Below are 25,374 nucleotides of genomic sequence, written 5' to 3' on the forward strand. Positions count from 1 at the left end.
CAGCCAAATGGCTGGTGCTCTCCCGACAAAATGACTTGACTGTCAGTGGAAACAAATCCCACAGAACATGCCCTCACCTGCCTTCCAACCACATCCCCGGGTGAGCACAGCCTCTAGGGTTTTAAAGCGCTTTGCTTTATGTCCACGCTTGGAAGCTGGGGAAGCCCCAAACGTCTCCTCTAGGTGTGAGGGATGTGGACCCCAGGAAGTTTAGTTCTTTACCCAGAGTCACCCAGTTAGGGTCTGACCAAGACAAAACACAATAATAGTGGCGGCTACTCCTTGCTAGAGGCACTGGTGGTTCAGTGGTAAAATTTTCGCCTTCTATGCAGGAGACCTGGGTTTGATTCTAGCCAATGCACCTCATGCGCAGCCACCACCTATCTGTCAGCGGAGGACTGTATTTTGGAAACCCTGGTGTTGTAGTGGTTAAGAGCTATGGCTGCTACCCAAAAGGTCGGCAGTTCGAGTTCATCAGGTGCTCCTTAGAAACCCTATGGGGCAGTTCTACTCTGTCCTATAGTGTTGCTATGAGTTGGAATCGACTCGACAGCAACAGGTTTGGTTTTTTTTTAATGACGCTGAATGCACTTCCGCAGAGCTGCCAGGCTAAGACAGACTAGGAGGAAACACCTGGCCATCTACTCCCAAAAATCAGCCAATGAAACCTTCATGCATTGCAACACTCGATCCACAAGTGATCATAAGGATGGCACATGACCGGGTAGAATTTTGCTCTGTTGTGCATGGGGCTGGCATGAGTCGGAGCAACTTGCTGGCAGCTAACAACCACAACACACCTTGCTCAGTGCTTGCACACATCAGGCCCTGCGTGAAGCCCTTTATACACCCCACGGTTAAGTCCCTCATGCAGCCCTACAGGGTGGGTTGGACTGTCACTGCCATTTTTCAAATGAAGAAACAGACTCAGGGAGGTGATGGAACTTGCTCAAGGTGGCTCAAGTGGCAGACCTGGGGTTTTCCAAAGGTCAATCCATGCCCTTTCCAAGACACCACTCAAAACCCTGTGCCTTCAAGCCCCACATCCTCACCCTTCTCCATCCTGCCCACCACTCTGCCCTATCCCACTCACCTCTCCCGGGTATGGCCTCTTTATGCTCTGGATGGGAAGGGACTGGGGCCGGGGGCCCGGGTAGGTCTGCTGGGGCATCCGCTGCCCATGCGTGCCAAAGGGGCTGATGCCAGGCGGCCGGGGCTGGTTCATGCCCATAGGAGGGCCGCTCATCCCCGAGGGCGTCATGCCAGCTGCCATGCTGGCAGGGTTCATGCTGCCCCCCATGGAGGCAGGCCCCCGTGGCCCGGGCTGGTTCATGAATTGGCTGTTATACGCCTGGGTGGGACCCATCTGGAAAGAGGAACAGACCTTCAACAGGAGAAGAAAAAAAAAAAAGAATAAAATGCCACATGCATTGAAAGTGCAGGGAGGGCAGGTGGGAAAGGTGAGAGGGTTGGGTGGGGAGCACTCTGCTGTGCAGCTGGCCTCCTGCGCTCACTGCTGCCCTCTGCAGGCCACACAGGAAAGACGCAGCCCAGCTGGGGGGTGTAAGGTGGGGTGGGGTGGGGAGCGGTCGCTTGATGCACAGGCAGCATTTCCAGGAGGCAGGCAGGCAGGGGATGGGGAAGTGTGCAGGGGTGGGAGGGGCATGGGATGATGGAAGTGATGAGGATGGAGGCAGGGTCGAGGGTCGCGAGTGAAGCTCCAATCCCTTCCTGGAAGTTCCCACCCGACCCTTGGTTTTGTCCAATGGAGACATACTCTCTATCCAGTCTGTGGCCCAGCTTCCACCTCTGCCCACCTGTCCTGCTGCCCCCTCCCCATGCCTCCTGTCCCTCTCCTCACAACCGCCTCATCCTTCTGAAGGTCTGGGGAACAGAGCTAGGACCTGGGAGAATGCACGGATGGGGTGACTAGAAGTGCACTGGCCTTCAGAGGCCACCGCGGGGAAGACCAGAAACAGGGCTGTTTTTTAGACACTGAGCCCATTCCTCAGGAGTAGGGGGCCCAGAAAGCTATCCAGAACCTTTTTCCCCATGCACAGGCATATGGAGCCACCAACCCACACGGAACAAATGCAAGCACCCAACCACACACCCAACTCCCAACTCCACTGACTCCTACATCCTAACACACACACCTTCCACATGCTTCCAAAGGTACCCCAACACCCTCATCCCTCCCCAGCACACATGACCTCACAAGAACCAACATCCAATTCTGAGTAGGCGGGCTAGGCTGGACCCGGCTGGTAGGGCCTTACCGGTCCATACTGGTTTATATCCTTGTTCTGGGTTTCCTGCAGTGCTGCCACTGTGGCTGTGGCTGTGGCTGTGGCCGTGGCCGCTGCTGCTGCCACGGCCGCTGCCGCTGCAGCAGCCGCCGGCTGACTGAAGTCGGCAGGTGGCCTGGTGTGCGGAGGGATACCCATGCCTGCAGGGGCATTAGGACCCCCAGGGTAGCTGCCAGGGAGAAGAATGGAAATGTTAGGTATTCCCTGAATCTTAAGATGAGCACAGAACAAGCCTTGGGCTTGGGAGGGAAAGGATCAGGTTTTGCCAGGCCCACCTGCCCCCAGCTCACGGATGGGGTAAGGCACTCTAACTCTGGGCCTGCTGCAGCTGGCAACCATCCATGCCACTCAGGTGAGCACCCCATTGCCGTGTTCCTGGAGCCCAGGCTGAGAGCCAGGCAGGGTGTATCCTCATGAACACTAGCTTGCTGCATCCGCATAGCTGCCCACCTTCTGGATGGGGACAGTGAGTCTCAGGGGACCTAAGCAATGTGCCCAAAGTCTCCACTGGTGGATGGCGGAGCCAGGTTGCAGCTTCTGGCCCGTCTGACACCAAAGCTTGTGTGTTTAACCACTGGGCCATCCTGTTCTGCCAGCCCGGGTCCAGAAACCCAGCAGAGCTGCAGTGAGACCCGGAAGCTGGGACTCTTACACGGAGGGCTGGGTGCCTCTGCTTTCTGCATCTGTCCCACTTTCCATCCCAGGGGCTCCTCTTGGGGGTCCTGGCCCCTTCCTCCTCTACTCATGAACCCAGGAACTCCCAGCCTTAGCCAGTTTTGCTTCCATGCCCATACGACAGGCTGATTTTCTGGATTACTTCACTTTCTTTGGGCAACCGGACCCCACTGTAGCTGTTCTTCAACTCTCCTGGCAAGGGCTCTCAAGGTCTTCCAATGTATGAAGATATTTGGCAGGGAAGGGTCATTTAGAGGAATGACAACAGTGGCCTTTCTATCTTGATGGGCCTGACAGCCGTCAGAACACAGCCTAGCTGCTGCCTCATCTCAGGCCAGCCCCGAGAGGGGGGCAGGGTCGTGCCCTCTTGACTGATGGGACAACCAAGAATAAGTAGCAGGACTTGTTCATAGCTGCCCTGCCAGGAAGTAGGGAGCTGGGGTTTAAATGGATGGGAGGGAGAAGGGTGGGGCTGATGTGCCACTTCAGAAGGCCACTGCCCCAGCCAGCCCCACTCACCTGGCCCCAAAGCCCCCGCTGCCGGGGTAGTTGGGCCGTCCATACATGCCCTGCTGGAGATAGGGCTGAGCGGGGCCGGCCTTGGCCGAGAACTGCTGCTGCTGCCCGGCAAACTGCGGGGAGTTGAGGCCGGGGTTGCTGGTGGTCATGCCTGACGCCATGGGGTTGCCGCCTGGATTCATGGGGTTGTTGGCATTGGCCATGGGGTTCCCGAGGACCTGTGGGCAGAGAGAGTGGACATCACCCACGGAGCCCCAGAAAGTGTGGAGAGGAAGAGGGAGAAATGGGTGGAGGGAGAGAGGGAAACAGGACAGCTGAGGAGGAGAAGGAATTTCAGCCTGCGATGGGATGCAGGTGAGGGCTTGATCGAGGACCACAAAGCCAGTCCAGGTGGCTGTCAGAGGCCAGCAACTCTGGTGAGGGGAGCTGAGGCCAACCAGAGGCAGCTGGTCCTCACCAGGTAGCAGGCGGAGAAAGAAATAGATTCTTAGCCTCCTGTCCCCAAAGAGGCATGGATGCTTGGGGCTGGGGCTCCATGAGGGCAAAGAGAAGCCCAATTTGCCAGCTCTGGGGGCAGCAGGATCCTTGCCGAAAGGCCACCCAGGCCCAAGACCACAGGGAAGTCCCCAGCTTCTTCCAGGGTAGCAATCAGCCCTGAGTCTTCTGCATGGGAGGCTGGGCAGGGGGAGCCCCTGCATCGGGACAGATGAAGGAGTGAGAAAAGGGGAAGGCACAAGGGGATGATGAGAGTGAGAGGGGCTTTTGTCCTACGTCTAAAGCATGGCATTTTGTGGCCATCTGACCCAGGCCATCCACGGCCACAGACCTCAGACTTTGGAGCCCTGAAGCCAATAACCCAGTAAGTCCTACTGTTTATCTAACCAATGTAAACAAGGGCTAGGGAAAGACCTCCGGCTGTCCGTCAGATAAAAGCCACTGCCTCAGAGAGGCCGAGGATGGGGACAGTCTCCAGGGGCCCAGCTGCTGCCCTCCTGTGTTGGGTGTGGACCCAGCTGGGTGTGCCCTGAGAGCAAGGTGGGCTGGCTCAGCATGGTGACTGAAGGGCCTAGTGATGGAGGTATACTCCTGTCTGGGAGGGGCTGTGATTGGGCAGGGCAGGGCAGGCTCTTACCTGGCTCTGGGATGTGTTGGTCACTCCCCAAACGGTGGTGACCACGGAGAGGGAGCCGGGAGGCTGGTTGGTGCTCTGCTGCCAAGGGACAGAGTCATAGGGAAATGACCCATCACTGCAGAGGGAAGACAAACGGCGTTTAGCGGGCGGGCACAGGCGGGGCGCAGCCCACCGTGCTGCCGCAGCTCCCAGCCAGTCCTAGGTGGCCCCCATCCTGGTCAGGCCGACCAGGGGCCTGGTGGTGGCTTTGTGAAAGCGCCCCCCACATCCCATCACTGTCTGTCTCACCTGAGCTCCGAATCCGCACGCCTCAGAGGCTATGGAGGAAGTGGGGCACCCCACAGGCCCCACCTAGGCCCCGCCTCCTGCCATGCTCTGAATCCAAGTGGCTCTCCAGGAGGAGCTCTGGTCCCCCGCCAGCCAGCTTCCCTTCAGGACTTCCTGGTTCCTTCCCCGTAGGGGCTGGAGGTTCTGAATGGAGTCTCCACTCTTCCCCCTTCCTCCAGACACCTCACTGGGCCCAGCTGGTGTGGCCCTTGGAACGCAGTGTCCTTTTGTCACTGCTTTCCTCCCTGGCAACACCAAACAGCGGGGCTTGGGCCTCCCTGCCGCTGTCCCTCCCACCCAGTCTCACATGCACACCTGCCTTGCTAATCTCCCTAAAACACTGAAAACACTTTGCACAATCAAAGACCTTCGATGGCTTCCAGTGTTTACAAGGCAAAGTCCAAGCTCACACTTAGGAATTATTTACTCCGCTAGCTAATCCCACCCTGCCTGGCCTTCCTGCCTTGGCGCCTACCTCTCCCAGGAGCTGTCCCTGAACATTGACCCCCCAACCCTGCCTATGTCTCCCTGGTCGTTCACTAGGCCCAGCAGTTCACATCCTGTTCAGCGATAATTCTCAAAGGAGCCTTGAGACATCAGAGGCAAAGACTTATCCTCAGGCTGAATGCCTTGCCCTGTATACAGTAAGTGTGCAATAATGGCTGTCTATGAATTGCTGTGGAGCTCCTGGTGGTACAAATGGTTAACACCACTTGCTTGGCTGCTAACTGAAAGGTTGGTGGTTTGAGTTCACCCTGAGGCGCCTTCAAGAAAGACCTGATAATCTACTTCTGAAATATTAGTCATTAAAAACGCTGTGGAGTACAGTTCCGCTCTGATATGCATGGGGTCACCATGAGTTGGAATCGACTTGATGGCAACTGGTTGCCTGGAGCATTTCCACCTGGCCGAGGCCTGGATGCCAGGACTACTAGCGGTGGAGGTGCTGGGAGGAGAAGGAGCCCTCACTGAGAGCTGGAGCCAGGTGGCAGTGAACCCCGCCACTCTGGGACTTTGGAGAGTGGCAGAGCCCTGGGGTGACAGGCAGGCAGAGGGGAGCCAGCGGTGCGCCCACCCCAGGAAGCCCTTCGCTCCCTGTAGAAGTGATGTCTGGAGGGCAGGACCACTCACAGCCCACAGTTCCTGCTCACACCTGTCTCCCTGGCCTGGGATGTCCTCTCCCTTCACCTCTCTGCCTGGCTTGGCCCCGCTTCCTTTCGGTCTCTGCTCACAAGCCACGCCTCACTGGAGGGCGTGCCCGACCTCCCAGTATAAAAGAGCAACCCCCATACTCCCTTATCCCCTTACCCGGGCTTTTGAACTTTTTTCATTGCATGCTGCCACTATCATGATTACGTATTTGCTTATTGTCTGTCTCCCCCTAGCATAGAAGTTCCATGAGAGCAAGGATTGTTTTGCTCCAGGTGCTGTCTCAGCACCTAGAAGTGGACCAGCCCCCTAGCTAGTCTGTGGGGACCAAGTGAGTTAAAGGGTTAACAAATGAATGTGTCAGCCCTGTCCCCTCCTGCCCTAGTTGGTTCGCTGTCTCTCCAGACCCAGCAGAGACCACTGGAACCCCTGCTCTGCTATACCAAATGTGCATGTTCCAGGCAAAAAGGGCTGAGTTCTGGGGAGTTCTGGCCTCACCCTCCACGGGGGTCCCAGAGCAACTCAGCCTCACTTGGCTGCAGGCCTGAACCAGCCTTCCCTAGCTCAGGGCCCTGATGCAAGTCAAGAGCCTGCCTGCCCTCAGTCTCCTCATCTGTGAAACAAGGTAGGCATGATGCCCCCTCCATGACACGGAACCAGCATTAGGGGAAAAAGGGGTAGGGGAGAGAAAACAATCAAGTGCAAGCACAAAGGACCGAGAACTACTCCTTGAACTCTTGGTTTGGTTTTGTATGCAAACTCGTGTGCCCCCAGGTTGCTGTGTAACATGTAACTTTACTTGTGGGCGTCAGTCAACTAAGCGTGAACAAGACAGGCCTTGGTTGCAGAAGTCTGATAGGTTGCAGAAGTCTGATACGGCTCAGAGAAGAAAATGTAGACGCTAGAAAGTGACGCAAGTATTAGCAGTACTGGTGATTTCTGGGAGGAATGTCAGGACCAGAATTTGAGGGAGGAGTAGCCATATTGGGACACCTGGCGCCCTCCTTCTCTCCCTCCAGCCTTTTCCACAGACAGACACATACAGCCCCTGGGGGTGCTGCCTGGGGGCCGGGGAGTCCACACGGAGGGGCAGGCAGGAGAAGGTAGGAAAGCAAGCAAACAAGCCTGTTCCTTGGGGAGGGGCCTCTGCTCGCCCAGGAAGGGCACTGGGGAGCCTGCGGCCTTGCCTCATCCCAGGGTGGGCACCTCAGCCTCACAGGGGCCCCTCAGAGTACGGACTTAAAAACAAAGAGGAAATGGTTAAAATGGCAGCTTTTATGGTATATCTAAATTTTACCACAATAAGGAGAAAAAAAGTAAATTGGAATCCTGAGGCTGATTTTTAAGGCAAGGATGAGCCCCACTGGGCAGATATGGGTTCATCAAATGAGCTCCTTGGTCTCAAGGCCTGCTTTTATACTTACTTGGGCATATAAATAAATTCATAAAGGATCCTTTGCAAGCAAACAAACAAACAAGCAAAGAGGAAGCCCCTGGAAACCTGCTCTCCTGCAGGAACGTGTGCTAGCAGAGCCTGGGTCTTTCCCACCGGCTCTGGCCCACAAGCTCCCAGCAACTCTCCCTCCGACCTGATGCCCAGTTGTGCCCAAGGCTGCTATCCTTTTAGAACACGCCTGGCCAGGCTCAGAAAGGAAAACCCTGGGCCTCAAAGCTGACAGCTGCTGCTTCGGCACCTCAGCTCCGGGGAGGCCCCAGCTCACCCGGGAACGCTGCACAGGCCTCAAAAACAAGCTCCCAACTGCCCTGCGGCTCTGGCGTGGGCCTTGTGGGCGGAAAACGGCTCCTTCCTGTTTCACCCCTCCACCCCACACTCGGTGAGAAGCAAAGTGAACCCATGTTCCCAAACTGGGCAGCCTGCTGTCTGCTGGGCCTTTGCCTCTAGGAGCGAAGGCGCACACCAGCATGCACATGTATGCAGGGGCATGTGTGTGTGCACACCTGGGGGAGGAGGCAGGCACACGAACATGCAGGGCGGCATTGCTGACACGGTGCCTGCACATGGCCAGCCAGCACCTGCTGCAGAAGCAGAAGTGTGGCCACACAGTGGAGCAGCCAGGCTGTCATGGCTATGACTCATCCTCCTGGGGAGAAGGCCCCCGCCCCCGCAGGCCCACATGGTAGGCAGCTGGGACCCTGCCTTCGGCTGAGCTCAGACACTGCCATAAGGTGGGAGCGGTTGGCTCCCTGGTGCCCAAGGATCACGGCTGAGCCAGGCCCCTAGGTTCCTACCAGGGAGACCCAATGGCTAGGGGGGAGGGGGCTTGGGATGACAAAGGGAAAGTCTCTGGGTGGTGCAAATGGTTAACACACTCAGCTGCTAACTGAAAATTCAGAGGTTCGAGTCCACCTGGAGGCACCTTGGAAGAAAGGCCTGGTGATCTGCTTCTCAAAAACAAGTCATTAAAAACCCTATGGAGCACAGTTCTACTCTGACACAATGGGTTTGCCATGAGTTGGACTCAGTGGCAACTGGTTTACCAGGTAAGGGTGCTTGTGGGAGGTATCCTGACCTCCAGGTAAATCCTGAGGCCCCTCCCTTCCCCTCACAAGTGTTATACCACCTGCAGACATGCCTAACCCAGGTGAGAGGTACCTGGCATTTTGGGGCCTCCATTGTGGCTGCAGTTCAAAGGGAGGCCAAAGCCCCTGGGATCTGAGAATCCCACTCTCACTAATCCCATCCCACTCACTACACCCCAATCCAGTTGGTCTACTCTCGTGCCACAAGCTTCTCCAGCCCCGTCCAGACAAAACTGCCCCAGGAGTTCTGTTCCACCCTTGGAATCTCTGCAGTGTCCTGCCTGGGAGCTGAGTGCCAGGCGCCTCTTCACATGGGAGCAGCCGTGCACTCCCACCTCTGCACCTCTTCTCAGCCTGGGACGTTCCTGTCCCCACCTGACAATGCCACTTATCCTTCCTAGTCAGGCTCCTCAAGGAGCCTCTGCCACACACCTCAGCCTGAGCACAGCTCTCCCCCTGCTGCTGTGAGCCCTCTCGTCTCTCCTTCTGCCTCAGGGGCCATCTCCCTGAGTTCTCGGCCTCCTCATGCCTGGCATGATGCCTTCACACACCCACAGGGCTCAGGAGGCCATTGGTGAACAAAGTGCCAGCGAGAAACCACGTCTCGGTGTCCACCCTCAGAGGACATTCACTCACCCCTCCAGCATGCCTGTGAGGGCAGCGGGTCAGTGGGTCAGTGGGTCAGTGGTAGAATTCTCACCTTTCCGGGTTCGATTCCTGGCCAATGTACCTCAAGCGCAGCCACCACCCATCTGTCAGTGGAGGCTTTCGTGTTGCAATGATGCTGAACAGGTTTCAGCGGAGCTTCTAGACTACGGTTAGGAAGAAGGCCTAGAGACCTACTTGCCGGCAACATTTCGCTCCGCTGTGCGTTGAGTTGCCAGGAGTTAGGGGTGAGCCTATGGCAGCTAATGACAACAAAAACAATACTGTGCCTGCTACTATGTGGGGCCTTGGGGGCTAGGAACAAGGAAAGGCCCTGGCCCCCCGGGGGACAATGACCAAGAGGGAAATGAACAAACCTGCTACTCACTGTCTACAGCTCAGTGTCCTCATTTGTAAAATGGGGAGAATGACAGGTAAGTGAGCTAACACAAGGAAAGCACAAAGAACAGTGTCCGGCACACCTTGAGCACCCAGGAACTGTTGGCTTTTGTTACTATTATTGTTGTTGTTATGATTTATTGAGTGGCTTCTAAATGCAAGGAATGATGGGAAGTGACTTTCACCTCACGGCTCATGGCAAAGTAAGCTGCAACAGACTCATTTCTTAGGAAGCTGAGACTCACAGGGGTCACAGAGCCAGTCAAAGGCAAGGCCGCCACCTAATGTCACACACACCATCTCAGGGAACTTAGGATTCAGGAAGGCAGAGTGCTCCCTCCTTCAAAGATGGCTCTAAGGCGAGGAAGGTGAGGGAGGCGATACAGAAGTCCACAAGAGTCCCAAGAAGGGACAGACCTTCTGGGGGTTCTCCAGGTAGTCACCTGGCGTGAACGACAAAGCAAACGCAAAGTTGGGCCTCCAAGAAAATCCAAATAGTGCCCAGGAAGAAGTACATCTTCATATAGGGAATCACTTGCTTTAGCCTGGATTGGGTATGTTGGCAAAGATTCAGGGGCTCTGACTAAACACTCCTTGGAGCTAATACTCCAATGGCAGAGGGAGGCCTTGTAGACAAGGGATTAACTACTTGGGCCCTGGAGTTAGACTGTTGGGGCCAAACCTTGGCTCTGCCACTGCCGATTTCCATGACCTCGACAAACCACTTTAAGTCAGCTTCAACCTCCTCATCTCTAAAGGGGAATAAACACTCTCCTAGGATGAAACGTGAAAACTAGGTGTGGAGTTGAGCACAGTATCTGGCAGAGTCCCTGCTCAGCTGTGCTTATACCTTCTCCATTTCTCCAGCCTAGCCACAGGGTTTCTGTCGTTGTGTGCTGAGAAAAGACCTGGCCACAGGGTAGATACTCGTATTTACTCTGAAAGTGCTTAGAGTTTTGTAAAGATGCTGTCTATGGGAGGGTGTTATCATTTCTGCCTGTCAGCTAAAAATAATGTTTTCCAAGCCTTTGAGGCTTTCCTTAGCGTTCCTCCACTATCCCTTCTCCAGCGAGTGAACTCCGACCTATACTTCAAAGCCCAGCCTGAATATCCCCTTTTATCTCCTAAGCAGAACCCAAGGCTTTCCTCTGTTCCCTCAGCACTTTTTCTGTATGTGTCTTAGTCATCTAGTGCTGCCATAACAGAAATACCACAAGTGGATGGTTTTAACGAAGAGAAATTTATCTCCTCACAGTCAAAGTAGGCTAAAAGTCTAAATTCAGGGCGTCAGCTCCAGAGGAAGGCTTTTTCTCTCTGTCAGCTTCTTCTCTTCAGTGCTCCCCCGGACTAGGAGCTTCTCTGCGCAGGGACCCCGTCCAAAGGACGCGCTCTGCTCCCGGCACTGCTTTCTTGATGGTATGAGGTCCCTCTGTCTCACTGCTCACTTATGTCTTTTATATTTCGAGAGATTGCCTCAGGACACAATCCAGTCTTGTAGATCAGGTCCTGCCTTACTAACACAACTGCCACCCATCCTCCCTCATTAACATCATAGAGGCAGGTTTACAACATACAGGAAAATCACACAGAACCAGGAATCATGGCCTAGCCAAACTGATACACACATTTTTGGGGGACATAATTCAAACCATGACAGTATGTTTTATAGACAGCTCTTCACACTACAGTTGTTACACTAGACAGTTTATATATCTGTGTACCAGCCCTGTGGCACTGACCGATGTTTGCTGGCTGAATGAGAGAGAAAATAAGCAAGGCCTAGGATGAGAGAAGGATGATTTGTGGCTCCTGGGCACCCTCTGTGGCAGTGGCTAAACAGACATTCATGGGTGGAAGAGGAGCCATGTGCTCGCAGAGCCTGGGTCTTTCCCACCGACTCTGGCCCACAAGCTTCCAGCATCTCTCCCTCCAATCTGATGCCCAGTTGTGCCCAAGGCTGCTATCCTTTTAGAACACGCCTGGCCAGGCTCAGAAAGGAAAACCCTGGGCCTCAAAGCTGACAGCTGCTAGTTCGGCACCTCAGCTCTGGGGAGGCCACAGCTCACCTGGGAACGCTGCACAGGCCTTCTCTTGTACTTCTAACAGCCTCTTTATAAATTTGGGAGAAATAACCAATTCCCGTTAAGGGTATTGTCAGATCCTAATTAATTTCCCTGATCTGCTATATTGGTCCCCTCTCCTTGCAAGGCTGTGGTGTTCCCGCTAATGAAACACCAAGCCAGCGAGGCGCTGGAGCGCCCACCCTCTGTAATTTAGGGGAAGCATTAACAGCGTTCTCCAACACCACAATTACTGGGGCCTGCTTCCTTCCCTCCCTGCCGTGAAACTCAGAGAGGAACTTGTGCAGCGAACTGTGTATTAGAGGGTCTTTAAATTTTTCAGTAAGGAGGAGGAAAGGAAAAGATGCTTGCATCTTGGCAATCTGGATCTGATGAAGCAGGCATTTACGAGTCCTTCATTCCCCCTTTCAAATGCTTTTTTTCCATTTCATCTTTGTTTTCTGGGAGCAAAAAGAAGAGCCTACTACAAACTGTGCTTTAGGTGCTACTATGCAAAGACAGCTAAAAATGACAACTGTGAAGGTGGTGTGATGTGACCAAGGGAAGGAGAAGGCCGAGGATGGTTTTGACTGACCCCTTCTTTATCACTTTGACCTTGAATGAGGTCAAATGAGTGAATAATGAATAGTTCACAGGGCTCCCTGTGTGCCAAGCATGGAGACAAGTCACTGTTAGGATGCCACTTGTACAGAGGGGAAAAGTGAGGCACAGAGAGGTTAAGTAATTGCCTCAAATTACCCAGTTAGACACTGGCAGAGCTGCCACTCCATGTCCAGCAGGGTGGCTATGCTCCAAGCCCACCCACTGGGCCCAGGGAAGCTCTGATGGCCCAGGGCCTGCTCCTCCGGGAGCCATAAATCCCTCACCTGGAAACGGAAAAGGAAGGGGGGACCCCTTGATCTTGGAGTCTTCCCCAGATCTAATGGCTCTGATTGTAATCAAATTACCAGTGTAAACAAGATTTATTAGGCTTTTAATTACCTTTGCAGCACTGATTTGCATGCGGACGATGTGCTAATCACAAATGGCTGTTTTAACTTCTCATTAAAAATCTGGGAGAGGCAGCCAGCAATCCTCTGCAGCCTCAAGTCCAGGTCACTGCAGGGCTAGAAGGGGATGCCACTGCTCTCTACTTGGAAGGTGTCCTCTGCCCCACAGAGGCCCCTCCCTCCTGCACAGGGCTGGGCCAGGACTCGCCAGGCCCCTCATGCCTCCGTTCTCTTGTGCCCTGTTCTAGAAACCTGTGCATCTTCTGCAGAGCACACAGGGTGCCACTTAGGACACTGTGACGGGACTGAACAAGGAGTATGTCTAAAGACGTTCCACAAACTCCAAAGCTCTACCCAAATGTGTGATACCACTAATACTCTACTCCTAGTAACCATCATGTCACCCTCAGAAACTGCAGGGGCTGCAGGAGCCTGGCCCTTTCCTAACACCTGACCATCACCACTTCTCCATGTGCAGGGGACCATGGGCTCAGAGAGGTCAAGGGCTCACTCAGAGCACAGCATCGGGGCAGAAGAACTCAGGGCCAGACTTCACATCTCCTCTTGCCCCCCCCATGGTTGCAATGGACGTGACCGTGACGCCTGAGCTACAGAAATACAACAGCCAAGGGTTCTGCTATGTCCCCACCGTCTCTAGGGGTAGACTCCCAGCTTCTGGGGTTCTTGGGCTCCCTCATTCTCTCCCATTCCTATCACCAGAGACTTCAGACAAGGGCCCCTAAGTCTTCAAAGAGCCGGTAGACACTGCCCGGTACCAGTCCTGATCACCCCAGTGTACTCAAGTCCACCCTGGCCCAATGTCTCCTGAATGAAAAGGCAAGAGGGGCTTCCTTGTCCAAGTCATTCATAAAGTTGTTGATGATGATGATCAGAATGGCTTCCTATCTGTAAAAGTACTCAGCCTTCCCTTTCATTTCTTTTCCTTCCTGTTTGGGAAATTACATTAGGGACTCAAAACGTGGTGGACCCAGGGAAGTTGCCTAGAAATGGATTCCCCCAAGGAAATTCATGAAGATGACAAGCAGAGACCAACCACAGTGTACCCTCAGGATAGCCCTGGGCTTGGAGAAGGGACAGGGGTTCTGGTGTTTGTTCAGCTGATGAACATTCTCTTTCTGGTCTCAACTGTTCCACTAGAAACTGGGTAATAGGGGGAGGTGCGGATCAGAACAGTGGATGACCCTCTCCCAGAAGGACCCTCCAAACCCTTAACAACCAGATTCCACCTCACGGACCCTGGATGAGGAGCAGCAAAGGTGAGCAGAGCATCTCACATTGTTAATATTCCTGATGTACCGTCCTGCACTGTCATGTACTGGCTGTGTGTTCTCGGGCAAGTCACTTTCCCCTTCTGGGCCGTTTCCCCCCCAGCTCTGACATGTGTGGTAGAAACGTGGAGATGGGTGGAGTAGGGGGACATTCCTCCAGCACAGAATGCCTGCCACATCACTGTGCTCCTGCGACGAGGCCTGTCACATGGAACCTATCAGTCATAGATCAATACGAGTGCTCCTGCCACACGGCTCTCCTTCGCAGACTGCCTAAGACCCTCAGAATTCCAGGTCTCAGGAGCAGCCTGCTTTGCATTCACGGTCACTCCGCAGGTAGGTACAGTGAGCTGAACCGGAGGTGGGTAGCAGCAGTGGTGGGGACTTGGCCTACAGCATGCTTGGGAAGCCAGTCTTAGCTCAAAGAATGCACTTGCCCAGTTCCTTCAAGGTCAAGCCCCATGGCCTCTGGGCAGCCTCTATACGGTCAGCCTGGCCAGTGCTCCTCCCACTTCTGAGCCCTGAGGCCGGCACAGGCCCGCTGCCTTGATCCCCCAGCTCCCAGCTGTGCCTGAGTGAGTCTTATTTCCCCAATAAGCTAGATTCATTCAGCTCCTTGAGCACAGACACCTCTCAATCTCGGCCTTCAGCTCAGCTCAGCAAGGACCTGGCAGAGGGCTGGGTGCAGTCCAGATTTGTGGCCTGGTGCCCGGTCTGAGCCAGGTCTTTAGTGGGGAGCTGGAGGGCTCTGGCCTGTCATCATCAACAGCGATACTGAGTGACTTGGATGAAGGAAGGCTGGGAAGGACATGATGTGGGGGATGATGAGGGGAAAAATGACTGCAGCAGGATGGACTGCTGGGCCAGAATTAAGGACCTAACACATTCGCTGAGTTAAATTCAGCTACCACCTGTGTTCAGTGGCTAGCGCCAGTTCACTTAGCCGGGCCAGGAGCAAAGGCTGGAAGGCAGGGGTGGCAGGTTTTGCCTCTGGAGAGCAAGGGCTCCTAACCAGGGGTGATGTTCCCAATACCCAAAATGTGTGAGGGTGCTTTTGCTGTTACAGGGCTGGGGGGAGTGGAGGCACTAGAAAAACTGAGTGGGCAGTTAAATGCCCCACAAAGTCCTGCACCATGAAAAGTACCCTGCCCAGATGCCCACAGCTGCAGAGAAACACTGCCGCAGAGGGGTGGCTGTTGGAGTTGGAGGCATTAGTGTTGGCCCAGGGGTCCTTCAAGGTGGTGCCCTGAGTGCAGGTGGGCTTGCTGTCACAGAAAGCACCTGTGACAGAGGTGGTGACCATGTGTCAGGGCATATGTGGGCAGAACGCTGGACTCGACAAGCTCTCAGGTCCTTTCTGGCCCCAAGAGTCAACGAGCCTCTAATTCAATTTATAAAGCGTGGCCGCCACCTGGCTGCCAGGCAGCACCTCTATGGTCCTGCCAGGGCCGCCTGCAGCGTGCTCTGGGCTTCGGGGCCTCCGTGGGGCTCGATAATGAGGTCCAAGTGCTGACTGCAAGTGTCTCTCCTGGTCATTAGCGGGGACCCGCACGGGGCGGGCAGACAGCACGACAAGCCTCGCTGTTCTGGGGTCAGCCCGCAGAGCACTTGCAGAGAGCATCTCTGCTCAGCAAGAAGCTCGTGAGGTAATTAACTAGGGACTTGCCAGTCCTGGTCACATGTTCCTTCTGAGGCTGTTGCAGGGCCGACTGGCTAGTTCCTTGGGGCCTAGTGGCCCCGTTCCTGTGCTGACCCCACCCAGCTCACTGGGCCCAGCCTGGCTGGCCTGGGTGGGCTCTGTCCCCGTCTGTGGGTGGCCCACCAGCCCTGCGACCTTCATGAGGCCCTGTCAACCCCTGGCTTCTCTGAGTTGACCCAAGACCCAGCTCAGAAAAGAAGGAAGACCCCGAGTTTAGGATTTCCAACTTTCAATCAGAAATATAGAACCAGAAGAAGAAACAGCCCCCCAGTGAAGGAACAAAACGGCCAGGTTGGGTAAACCCAGCGCTTTCAACCTCTGTTTTGATGGGGGAGAAACAGCGCTCACCCAGGAGGATTTAAAAAAAAAAAAAACTGTATTTAAAGACATGTTATATCGTCTCAGCTGCTTGAGGCCTCGTGGCCCAGTTCTTACACCTGAGGAGCTCTTCCAGGGAGCCCCTGGCCGCCCCACCCCTGTGGCACCCGCCCTCTCACCTGTGCGACAGAGTGGGTTTCATGGAGCTCATGGAGTTGAGGGGGGGCTGCATGGGGAGTTTCCCGGGGGGGTCGCTCTGGCGGCTCTTCTGATGTCGGAGGAGCAGCAGCCGGCCGAGCTCCTCGCACCAGGAGGACAGGAGGGCTGCAAGCAAGGACAGCAGGTCAGTGGGCACCCTTGCCACCACACCCTGGCATGCCCGACCCCTCATGGGGACCCTCCCCGCATGCGGTGTCCTTGGTGCTGGGTTTGCTCCCAGCTTTGTGGGACACCAGAAGAGTCACTAAGCCTTCTCAGCAGGCCTCAGTGTTCTCAGCTGTAAAATGGGACTAACACCCCCAGAGAGTAGTAAAAAACTTTTGCTGCTAAAAGAGAAGATCAGGAGGGTCACCTTTAGTGGTTGTTACTTTAAGGAGTACTGACCAGAGGTGGGGGTAAGGGAGAGCCAAGACCACAAAGTAGACGCGGAGACGGTGCCACCGCGAGACGGGTGGGAAAGGAGGGTGGGCACTGCCTCCGCCCCCGGCTTCCCCGTGAAGCCCACCCACTTCAATTCGGTTCAATCAGCTGAGAATGGCTTCTCCCTGGAGCTGGGGTCATGGCATAAAATCACCAAGTGTAAACCAAACCCACAGCCTTCTTGGGGCCTGCTGACGATCCCAGGTGTCTACAGAGCTCTCCCCGAAACTCCCTGCCTAGGAAATGCCTGCTGAGCCTAGGTCGCACCCACACACCTTCCAGTTGGACCCACGCCAGTCCCTGACTGCTGGGGGGCTAACGCTCGGCAGGACAGAGGCTTTCCAGGGCAGAGGACAGTGCAGGGGTGGGGCTCAGATGGAGTCGGCCAGGGCTCGAAACACAGGAGCACATGGGAACCCTCCAAACCCTGAGGCCTTAAACTCCAGTGAAAAGAGCCTGGGACATGAACTGGGGGCAAAGGGCCATTTCCTTTCATCCTTTGCTGCCCAGTGCAGCCACCAGGGGCCAACCTTGAGGTCAGTGTATCTAGGCCTAGACCCGGGCCCAGCCAGTCCTTCCAAAGTGCAAGATGGAGCCAAGGTTTGGGAAGGGAGTCGGGGAGGCTGGGTGAGCTCTGCCTTCCTCCAACTGTGTGACTCTAAGCAGCTCACAGACCCTCTCTGGGCCTCAGCTGGCCTGTACATGAAGGGGGCAATGGTTCTTGCCCTGCTTTCCTCCCAGGGCCGTGGTGAGGAGCAGATGGGAGAACTGCAGAGACTGTGCAGAAGCAAAGAGGGGCGACCACACCCAGCCAATGCCCTGCTCCTGCACAAGGACTTCAGCTAGATTGACTACACTGTTCTAGAAGATGACCAGGTGTTTTGAGTCAGGACTGCTCTGCCACTTGGCCGGATGCAAAGCCTTCATCCTCATTTCAAGGATCTCCCATCTGGACACTGGACAGGAGGCTTCTGCATCCTTTTCCTGCATCTGCTTCACACCATGCAGGACATCAGCAGGTCAGCTGTTATTATCCCCCTTTACAGAGGGGGCAGACTGAGGCTCACAGTAACCATAGGCAGAGAGGGAATGACCCAGGCTGCACTCCTGTTCCTGCCAGTGCCCGAGGCTGGAGCAAAAGGGTGGGAGAAGAGTCTCCCAGCCCCTCTTCTGAATCACACACACTTCTCAATGTTCAGCTGCCACTGGGGGAAAACTCCAAGCTCACGGTGCCTGGGAGCGGCTGCCCCTGCAAACCGCCTTGGTCTTGGATGGCCCCCATCAGCCTGAGGCCTGGAGAGGTTAGGCAGGGACTCTGAGACGCTGCCAGGCTCTGCCTCCACCACTGGCCCAGGCAAGCTCTACCACGAGTGGGGACAAAGTGGGCCCAGCGTCTTGGGGAGGAAGGAGCAGCCGCCAGGGGGCTCTCCTGCCTCTCACTGGTGGGAGAGGGGTGCCCGTATTCTTGGGAGTCTGCTGGGGGCCGACGGGCAAGGGCAAGGCAGTAGTTCGTGCAAGGGTGGGAGAGGGGCAGCAAGGGGTCACCCCGGAGCTGCTGGATACAGCTTATTAGCCTGTGCGGTGTGCAAAAGTGCCCAGCCAAGGGGTCGAGTGGGGGATGGGATTCAGCCTGTGCCCTACTCCCGAGAAGGCACAAGCTTCCTCCCCTAGGAGGGGACACCAATGAATGAGCTGGGGCCCCTGTCGGGGGAGGATCACAGTTCCACCTGTATCCTAAACGATGCATCTCGTCCCCTCTGTGGAGCTCATCCTGCCATCACCCACAAAGGAAAGAGGGTGTGAGAGAGAAGGCCCCACTCTGGCTCGTGTCTGCCCAGAAACAGTGGCAAAACGCCCCTGAAGTGGGTGCCCAGCACACATCTGCCACAGCTGGAGGGAGAAGCAGCCTATTTAGAGGCCGGAACACACAGAAAATGGATTTCCAGATTGCTCTATTCTTCTCCCGGGCCTCTAGTTAGTGTTTCTTGTGCAGGGGGCACTGAGCATCTGGAAACTCATCTGCATGCCAAGCACGTGAAGCCAGAGCACGCTTGGCTGTGGCACAAAGGACGGCCTCAGATGGCGCTGCCCGCGCCCATCCTACCCCCACGGCCGGCCGCTCTGCCTGAGAGCTGGCCATGATGCGCAGAGATCAAAGCTCTCCTCCAATGTCATGGCCACCGTCCCGACTGCTGGTGGAGTGGCTTTCTAAAAAGGAATAAAGGAGGTCTGCTGTGTATCCTGGCTATCCTGGCTGTTGCAGGGGCCTGGGATGCTGGGAGTAGGTGAGATGGGCAAGTGCATCATGACAGAAGGGGAGGCCAGGGAAGCCACATTGCTATAACCAAGAGGGAAAGAAGTGGCGGGGGGGCAGCCCAGGGAGGCACCCCCGCCTGCTCCTTCCTGAGCAGTTGGTTAGCGCAGAGGCCGCGCTGGCAGCCCCGGCTGAGCCCCGCACATGGCAGACGGGTGGGTGCATGTTCTCATGACAGCATAAACTGGGTTGTTCTGAGGCAAATGCCAGTTAATGACAACAGGCATATCTGCAGCCGACGGAGTCTGGGCCCCATCAGTGAGCCAGGACGAGGCAGCCAGGCTGAGAGGAGGCCACACGGAGGGCAATGCGGCAGGGGTGGGCGTCTCGGCTGGTACCTGGGTGCGTGCTCTGTGTGTGTGTGGATCTGAGCCCAGGTTCAGTTAAGGTGCTCTGATCTGTGTAGTCGTGGGGTGGAGCACAAAAAGGGACCACTGTACAGACTCTGGGACTCAGGGGGACACCGGGCATGCAGAGTCCCAGGAGGGGGAGGGCAGCAATCCTGGCATCGCATGCAAAGTGTGCCCAGGCCAGTCCCAGGCGGCCGTTCTCCTAGACCCCTGCTACAGGCAGGCAGGTCAGCAGTGCCCCACTGCCTGCACAACCCCCACAGCTAGTCCTCCGCCCTGTGCTGTGGGCACTGCTTCTAGGGGCAAGAGAAGGCCCTGATCTTTAAGTTGAAAGAGCAGCTATGACCCCGTGCCCACCCCCTGACCACAAAGCACTCTCACACAGCAGCTCACTTGGCCTCACTGTGGGACTGGCAGTGCAGGCTACTCTCTCCCCTTCAAAGAGATGAAAGGAAACCACCTGACTGGTGGGTTGTGGTGCGCCCGTCCTCCTGCCCTGCCCTCTCCTGCCCAGTGCTCCTGCGGCCACAGCACTGTGTCTACACCACCTGCGCCGCTGCCAACCGTGCCACCCGACCCGCGGTCACCCTCCAGGGTCTCAGTGAGATGCTCCGACGCCTTCCCGAGAGTGGCAGGGAGGGGAACTCCAGCTCCACCCGGCATCCTTTCTGGCCCCCTCCCAATCTGGGGTGTCGACGGGGGAAGAGAGCAGGGAAGGCTCTTGGGAGCCATCTGGGCACACAGTCAGGGAGACGGCTGCGGGGCATTCCCTGGGCAGGTGGGGGCTTGCTGGGCTGGCCACAGGAGCCAATAGGACTGCCCCTTCCTAGGTGGACAGCTTGGCAGTGGCAGCATCCACTGCCGCCCTGCTCCAGTGGGATCTGAGGGGGAGGGCCCCCGAGAGGTCCTGGCCTTCCTTGAGGAGGAAGAGTGGGAGGACACCCAGCTGCAGATGCATCTCTTTGGTGCTGTGCATGGGAATGGCCCCTGAAGAGATACCTACTCCCCCGCCCTCACCCAAGGCAGGGCCTCTGAAACAAGCAGGGGCTGGGGTGGGGACACCCAGGAATCTGGGCTCTCTGGCTGGCCCTAGACTCCCTAACCAGCCCCACCCATCATTCCCCCCACAGGCCTGTCCAGGGGACATGCTGAGAACCACATGGGCCCCTTCCTGCTGATCTCACAATGCCACACTGGGGCTGGGGCAGCCATGGAAGACCACCTCGGACCTCAACCTCAAACTCTGACCCTCAGCCCAGGTTTCCAAACACTTGCCAGACTTCTCAGCACAAAACGTGCGTAAGCACGCACAACTCAACACATTCAAAGTGAACTAAGGCCCTCCCCACCCCCTCCTAACCGGCATCCTTCACTCAGTCCACTCTCATCTTAGCTACCAAGATGTCCATCATTCACCCAATAATCACCCAACAAACAGCTGCCCAGCGCCCACTGTGGGCTGCATCCAGCCCTCAGTGGGTGAAGTCAACACCCTGCTCAACCCTTCACCGCAAGACTTTTCCAGGAAAAGTCCAAGACACTTAGGACTTGCAAAGTCTGGCAAGATGGTGATGCAGCCTGGATTCTTCTCTCTCTCGGCCTTCCACCCCATGGTTAAGTGCAAGGGACCCTATGACACCCACAAGAGCAAGAGATCCCAACAGTAAGCATTCAAAACCCGGTTCCTGCATGTATAGCTACACCACCTTGGGCAAATTACACAATCTCTCCGGGCCTCGGTTTCCTTCTCTGTGCATCTGTGAGACGGACGGTATTAGTGTATGCCCCTATATTACTGTGAAGTGTGAGACCCCCACTTATAAAGTGCTTAGTCAGTGCAGTCCATGTCGGCACACTGTCTGGTCTCTGGAGAACGGGTGAGGCGTGTGCAATCATGCCTCGTAAGGGGGAGGTGACCCTCTTTCCTGAGCCTGTCACCCACCAGGCCCACCTCTCTATGAGCCAGCCCTATAACACGCCACAAACTTTCACGCCTCTTTGCTTCTGCCTAGAAATTGCCTCCTGGCTTTTTTCCTCATAGACCTCTTACCTCTTCAAGACACTCCCTCTAGGCGGCCTTCCATGCCCCCAGCGAGGGCCAGTGCCAGCAGGGCAAGCAGGGCTGTGTGGAGCAGCAGCTAAGCACGCTGGCTGGAGCCCCAGAGACGGGGTTTGAATCTTGTCTTCCCACTTTCTAACTGTAAGATTTCACACAAGCTGCCTCACCTCTTGGAGCTTCAGTTTTCCCATCTGTGAAATGGGCTCACAGGCCTGCTTCAGCATCGTCATGCAGTCTAACTTAGTGCTTGTCAATCAATAGCAGGTGTGTACCAGGAGAAGCCAGAAGGGAGCAAGGGGGTGGGAGGAGGCCCGTGGGACACTGTAATCTGCATCAGCCCAGAGCAGATACCTACCACTGCATCGTGTAACACAGGAGAGGTGGTGAGTCAGACTCCAAAGCCCATCTGCAAAGACGTACCTCCAGCTCTGTCACTACCACCTGTGTGACATCTACCTAGACTACCCACGCCTCAGGTTCCTCATCTCAAAAATGAGGACAATGGTAACACTACTACCCACCTCACAGCGGAGTTGTAAAGATTAGCTGAATTGCTATCGTGAAGTGAAGGAATAGTCCCAGGCACACAGGAAGTGCTACCCAGGTGTTAGCAGCTGAAGTGACTACTAGTATCACTGACCCTGGTTGCTGGATGAGTGACCAGCAGGACGGTCACGGGGCCTTGGCCATCACTTGTCCACAAGACAGAGGGGAGAACAAATGTCCTGGGTGGGCACGAAGCTCTCAGAGAATGATGTGTGGGTGCACAGTGTCTGGGAGCCCTGAGCCCTGAAACAGGTGACTAGGCCCATTTGCCCATTCGGCCACGAGCTTTGCAGAGGCCCCTTCCTTCCCCTCCGGGCCAAGATGGGCAGAGCAGAACCACATCTCGTGTTCTGCTCTGCCTGAGACACAGGAGGCAGCTCTCCTCTGCTCCCACCAGTGGGCAGGTGCCCGTGGCCCTGGACGGAGGTCCTTGAGCAACCCAGGCTCCTTGTGGGACTCCCACTGCAGTGTGGACAAGTGCAGCCCCTCAGTCCGACACAGCCATCTGAGTTGGGGAGGGGGGGGGGCCGGGTGGAGGGTCCAGATTCTTTAGGATCCAGAATAGCCCGCGACCCTTGGCACCACTGAGAGCCCTGGCTTTGGCATGTCAGCAGCCTACACCCAGATGGCCCCATCCACAGAGAGCAGTGGCTGAGGGCAGTGGATGGGCGAGTGGCTGCCAACCCAGGGTAAGACATGCAGGGCAGCCTCTCTGTACCCCTGGTGCCTGCCCTTGTCCTTCCAGCTTCTCCAAATCTGCCGTGGTCTTCAACTTCAACAACTACGACCACTACCCAGCAGCCACCCCCTGGCAGGCCCCCGAGCTCAGTGCTGAGGGCACAGGCACAGTCTTGTGCCTGCCCTGGGGTGGCTCTCAGTCTTTGGGGTAGGTAGGCAAATACAGACCGACCACCCAGTTCAGTGTGGATGAAGGCAACAGCCAACGCTGTGGAGGTCATCCTACATGCTGGGCACTGGTCCACACGCTTTGTGGGCACGATCTCATCTAACCCTGCCAACCACCTGATAAGATAAGCATTACCATCACGGCCATTTTACAGATAAGAACGCTCTGGAGAAGAGGCCAAACCACTAGCCCAGGGATATACAGCAGGCAAACAAGGGAGTCGGAACACAAACCCAGGCAGTCGGGCTCGAAAGCACACCCTGAATCTACACAATTCTCTAGCCTGCCCTGACAGTTCTACAGAGCTGGGGGCTGCTGGGCCAGCTCCTACTGCCTGTGAAACCATGAGGTCCAATGACTGCATTCACTCACTCCGAGATGCACACCTCCTCCAGGTTAATGTCTCTGAAACAGGCACACACACAGGCGGATCCCCAGCTCTGTCACTACCACCTTGGACACCTGGAGCAAGTTACCCAACCTTCCTGTGCCTTGGCTTCTCATCCCTAAAATGGAGTGATGGTAACGATACTACCCAGCTCATAGGGTACTTATAAGGATTAGTTCAGCTGCTCTCATGAAGCACAGGAATCGTTGGTGCATTGTGTGTGATTGGCAGCGTGTTTTTTCTTCTTAGTGCCATGTAAAATGACGGTGCGTGTAACAATGGATGACATCCTCTATTAACGGAATCCAGGGGCGAGTGTCTTCAGGCACCTGCAGCAGCTGCACTCAAGGGTTCGCGGCTTAGGTAGCCTGCACTGGCCGCCCACGGCTGCTCATCTCCTTGCGATAGAAATGGAGACCATGCACCAGGCTGGAGAATTAGGACGGGCATGGCATGAAGGCCTGAGGGAGTGCCAAATCCTGGCATTTGCTCCCTAAGACCTTTCTGGCTACTCCACCTGCAGCTGAACTACCCCACACCACAGTGTCCTTTAGGGAAAAGAAAAAAGAAAACCAACGTAACAGCCCTCAGAGTGAGGACAGGTTCCCAAGGGGAGAGCCCCAGGCCTTTGTAGTCTTGCCAGCCCCAAACATGTGCTCCCAGGGGCAGGCAGGTCATATTTCCCTCTGCCCTGAAGCTCCTGGCTGAGCAGATGTCTAGGAAGGGACCAGTGAGCACTGCACCACCAGTCTCTGTGGTGATGGTGCCCTCTGAGAGAGGACAGTGGAGGAAGAGGCTGCATGCCAATGCTGCTGGGCCAGACAAAGATTTGGGAGCTGCAGAGATGCCAGGTGGAAGAGGTGTAGCCAGCACCCTCCAGACAATACAGCAGGCAGGACAGGGTGGGGAGGCAGCTTTCAAGAGCACACGACAGTCTGGGGGATGGGGAGGTACAGGGAGAGGCAGAGTGGGATTTGGGAATGGGAGCATCAACGGGACCAGACAAGCTCGCCGGGCACAAGCTCGAGAGGCTGGATGCGGGCTTGACGAGGAGGGAGACAACTGAAGCCGCCACTGTGGCCAGAGGGGAAAGGCAGCCCCATGCAGCAAGCAGGCTGGTTTCAGGCAGCGAGAAGCTGGGAGGCTAGCTCCTGGGAAGGTTTGGAATCGGGAAGGGACAGGAGCCAGTGGTAGGGGGAGTGAGGGGGATGGGGGGAGGGGATGAAAGGCAGTCGGGAGAGGACGGCTCAGAGCCTGGGGTGTGAGGCCAAGTGGGAGAGGCATCAAATGCTGCAGCCAGGGAAGCCTCCTGCAAAATGAAACAAAGGCGCGCTAATATCAAAGAGCATCTTAGCGGCTGAAAGTCTGCTGGAGAACAGAGGAAGTGTCAGCATGAGAGTCATGTCCACACGCAGTGCTGTGGGGGTAGCTATAACACAATGTGCAAAGGGGCTGCTGAGACCTGGGAGACCCCAGGGGATGGGGCTGGACTCAGGGTTGTCCAGGAAGAGCCCAGCCAGGCAGAGGGGAGGCATCTTGAAGCACAGGCCTCGCACCCTCACAATGGGCCTGGGGGCCTGGGGGGCCTGGGGGCCTTGGGGAATCTAGGGGTGGAAGGAAAGTCAAGAGAGCAAGGCAAAAAGAGTTACCTGGGAGGATACCAGTGTACTTCACTGTTCTACATTTACAAAATGCTTCCGTATCGTTAGCTTATTAAATCTACCCAAGACCCTCTGAGAGGTCAGTGGAAGTGTGAGGACACTGGGCCCAGGGCTGAGGGTCTTGCCCTGCAAGTGAAGAGTACCCACTGTAGGCTCTTCCCCTTGCTGCCCCTCTTCCTGATCACCCCCACCTGGAGGTCACCTCCAAGGACCAGCTCCCATGTCCACTGGAAGGCCCTGGAGCACCTCAGAACCCTCGGGAAGCTAGAACCCTGCCCTCCCCATGGGGCTTCATGCCCCAATTATCTATCTCTGCAGTCTGCCCCCTCCCTCCCTCCCTACACCGAGCACCTGACTGCAGCCCTCAACACCCTCCCCTGGATTATGACAAGAGCTTCCTATCCTGTATCTCAGCCGCCAAACCTGCCTCCTGCCAAC

General features: G+C 55.9%; 1 protein-coding gene across 1 annotated transcript in view; it reads right to left on the reverse strand.

The window, feature by feature from the left end:
* Positions 1-25,374, reverse strand: part of ZMIZ1 (zinc finger MIZ-type containing 1) — a 188,287-nt gene that overhangs the window by 20,630 nt on the left and 142,283 nt on the right. Inside the window, exons 5-9 of the mRNA XM_004383162.2 lie at positions 16,252-16,396; positions 4,636-4,750; positions 3,504-3,721; positions 2,280-2,478; positions 1,094-1,366 (exon numbers count right to left, since the gene is read on the reverse strand). Of these exons, the coding sequence (XP_004383219.2) occupies positions 1,094-1,366; positions 2,280-2,478; positions 3,504-3,721; positions 4,636-4,750; positions 16,252-16,396 (950 nt within the window). The remainder of the gene's footprint in view (positions 1-1,093; positions 1,367-2,279; positions 2,479-3,503; positions 3,722-4,635; positions 4,751-16,251; positions 16,397-25,374) is intronic.

Source organism: Trichechus manatus, unplaced genomic scaffold (assembly GCF_000243295.1).
Source record: "Trichechus manatus latirostris isolate Lorelei unplaced genomic scaffold, TriManLat1.0 scaffold00106, whole genome shotgun sequence".
In the NCBI taxonomy this organism is placed as follows: Eukaryota; Metazoa; Chordata; class Mammalia; order Sirenia; family Trichechidae; genus Trichechus; species Trichechus manatus.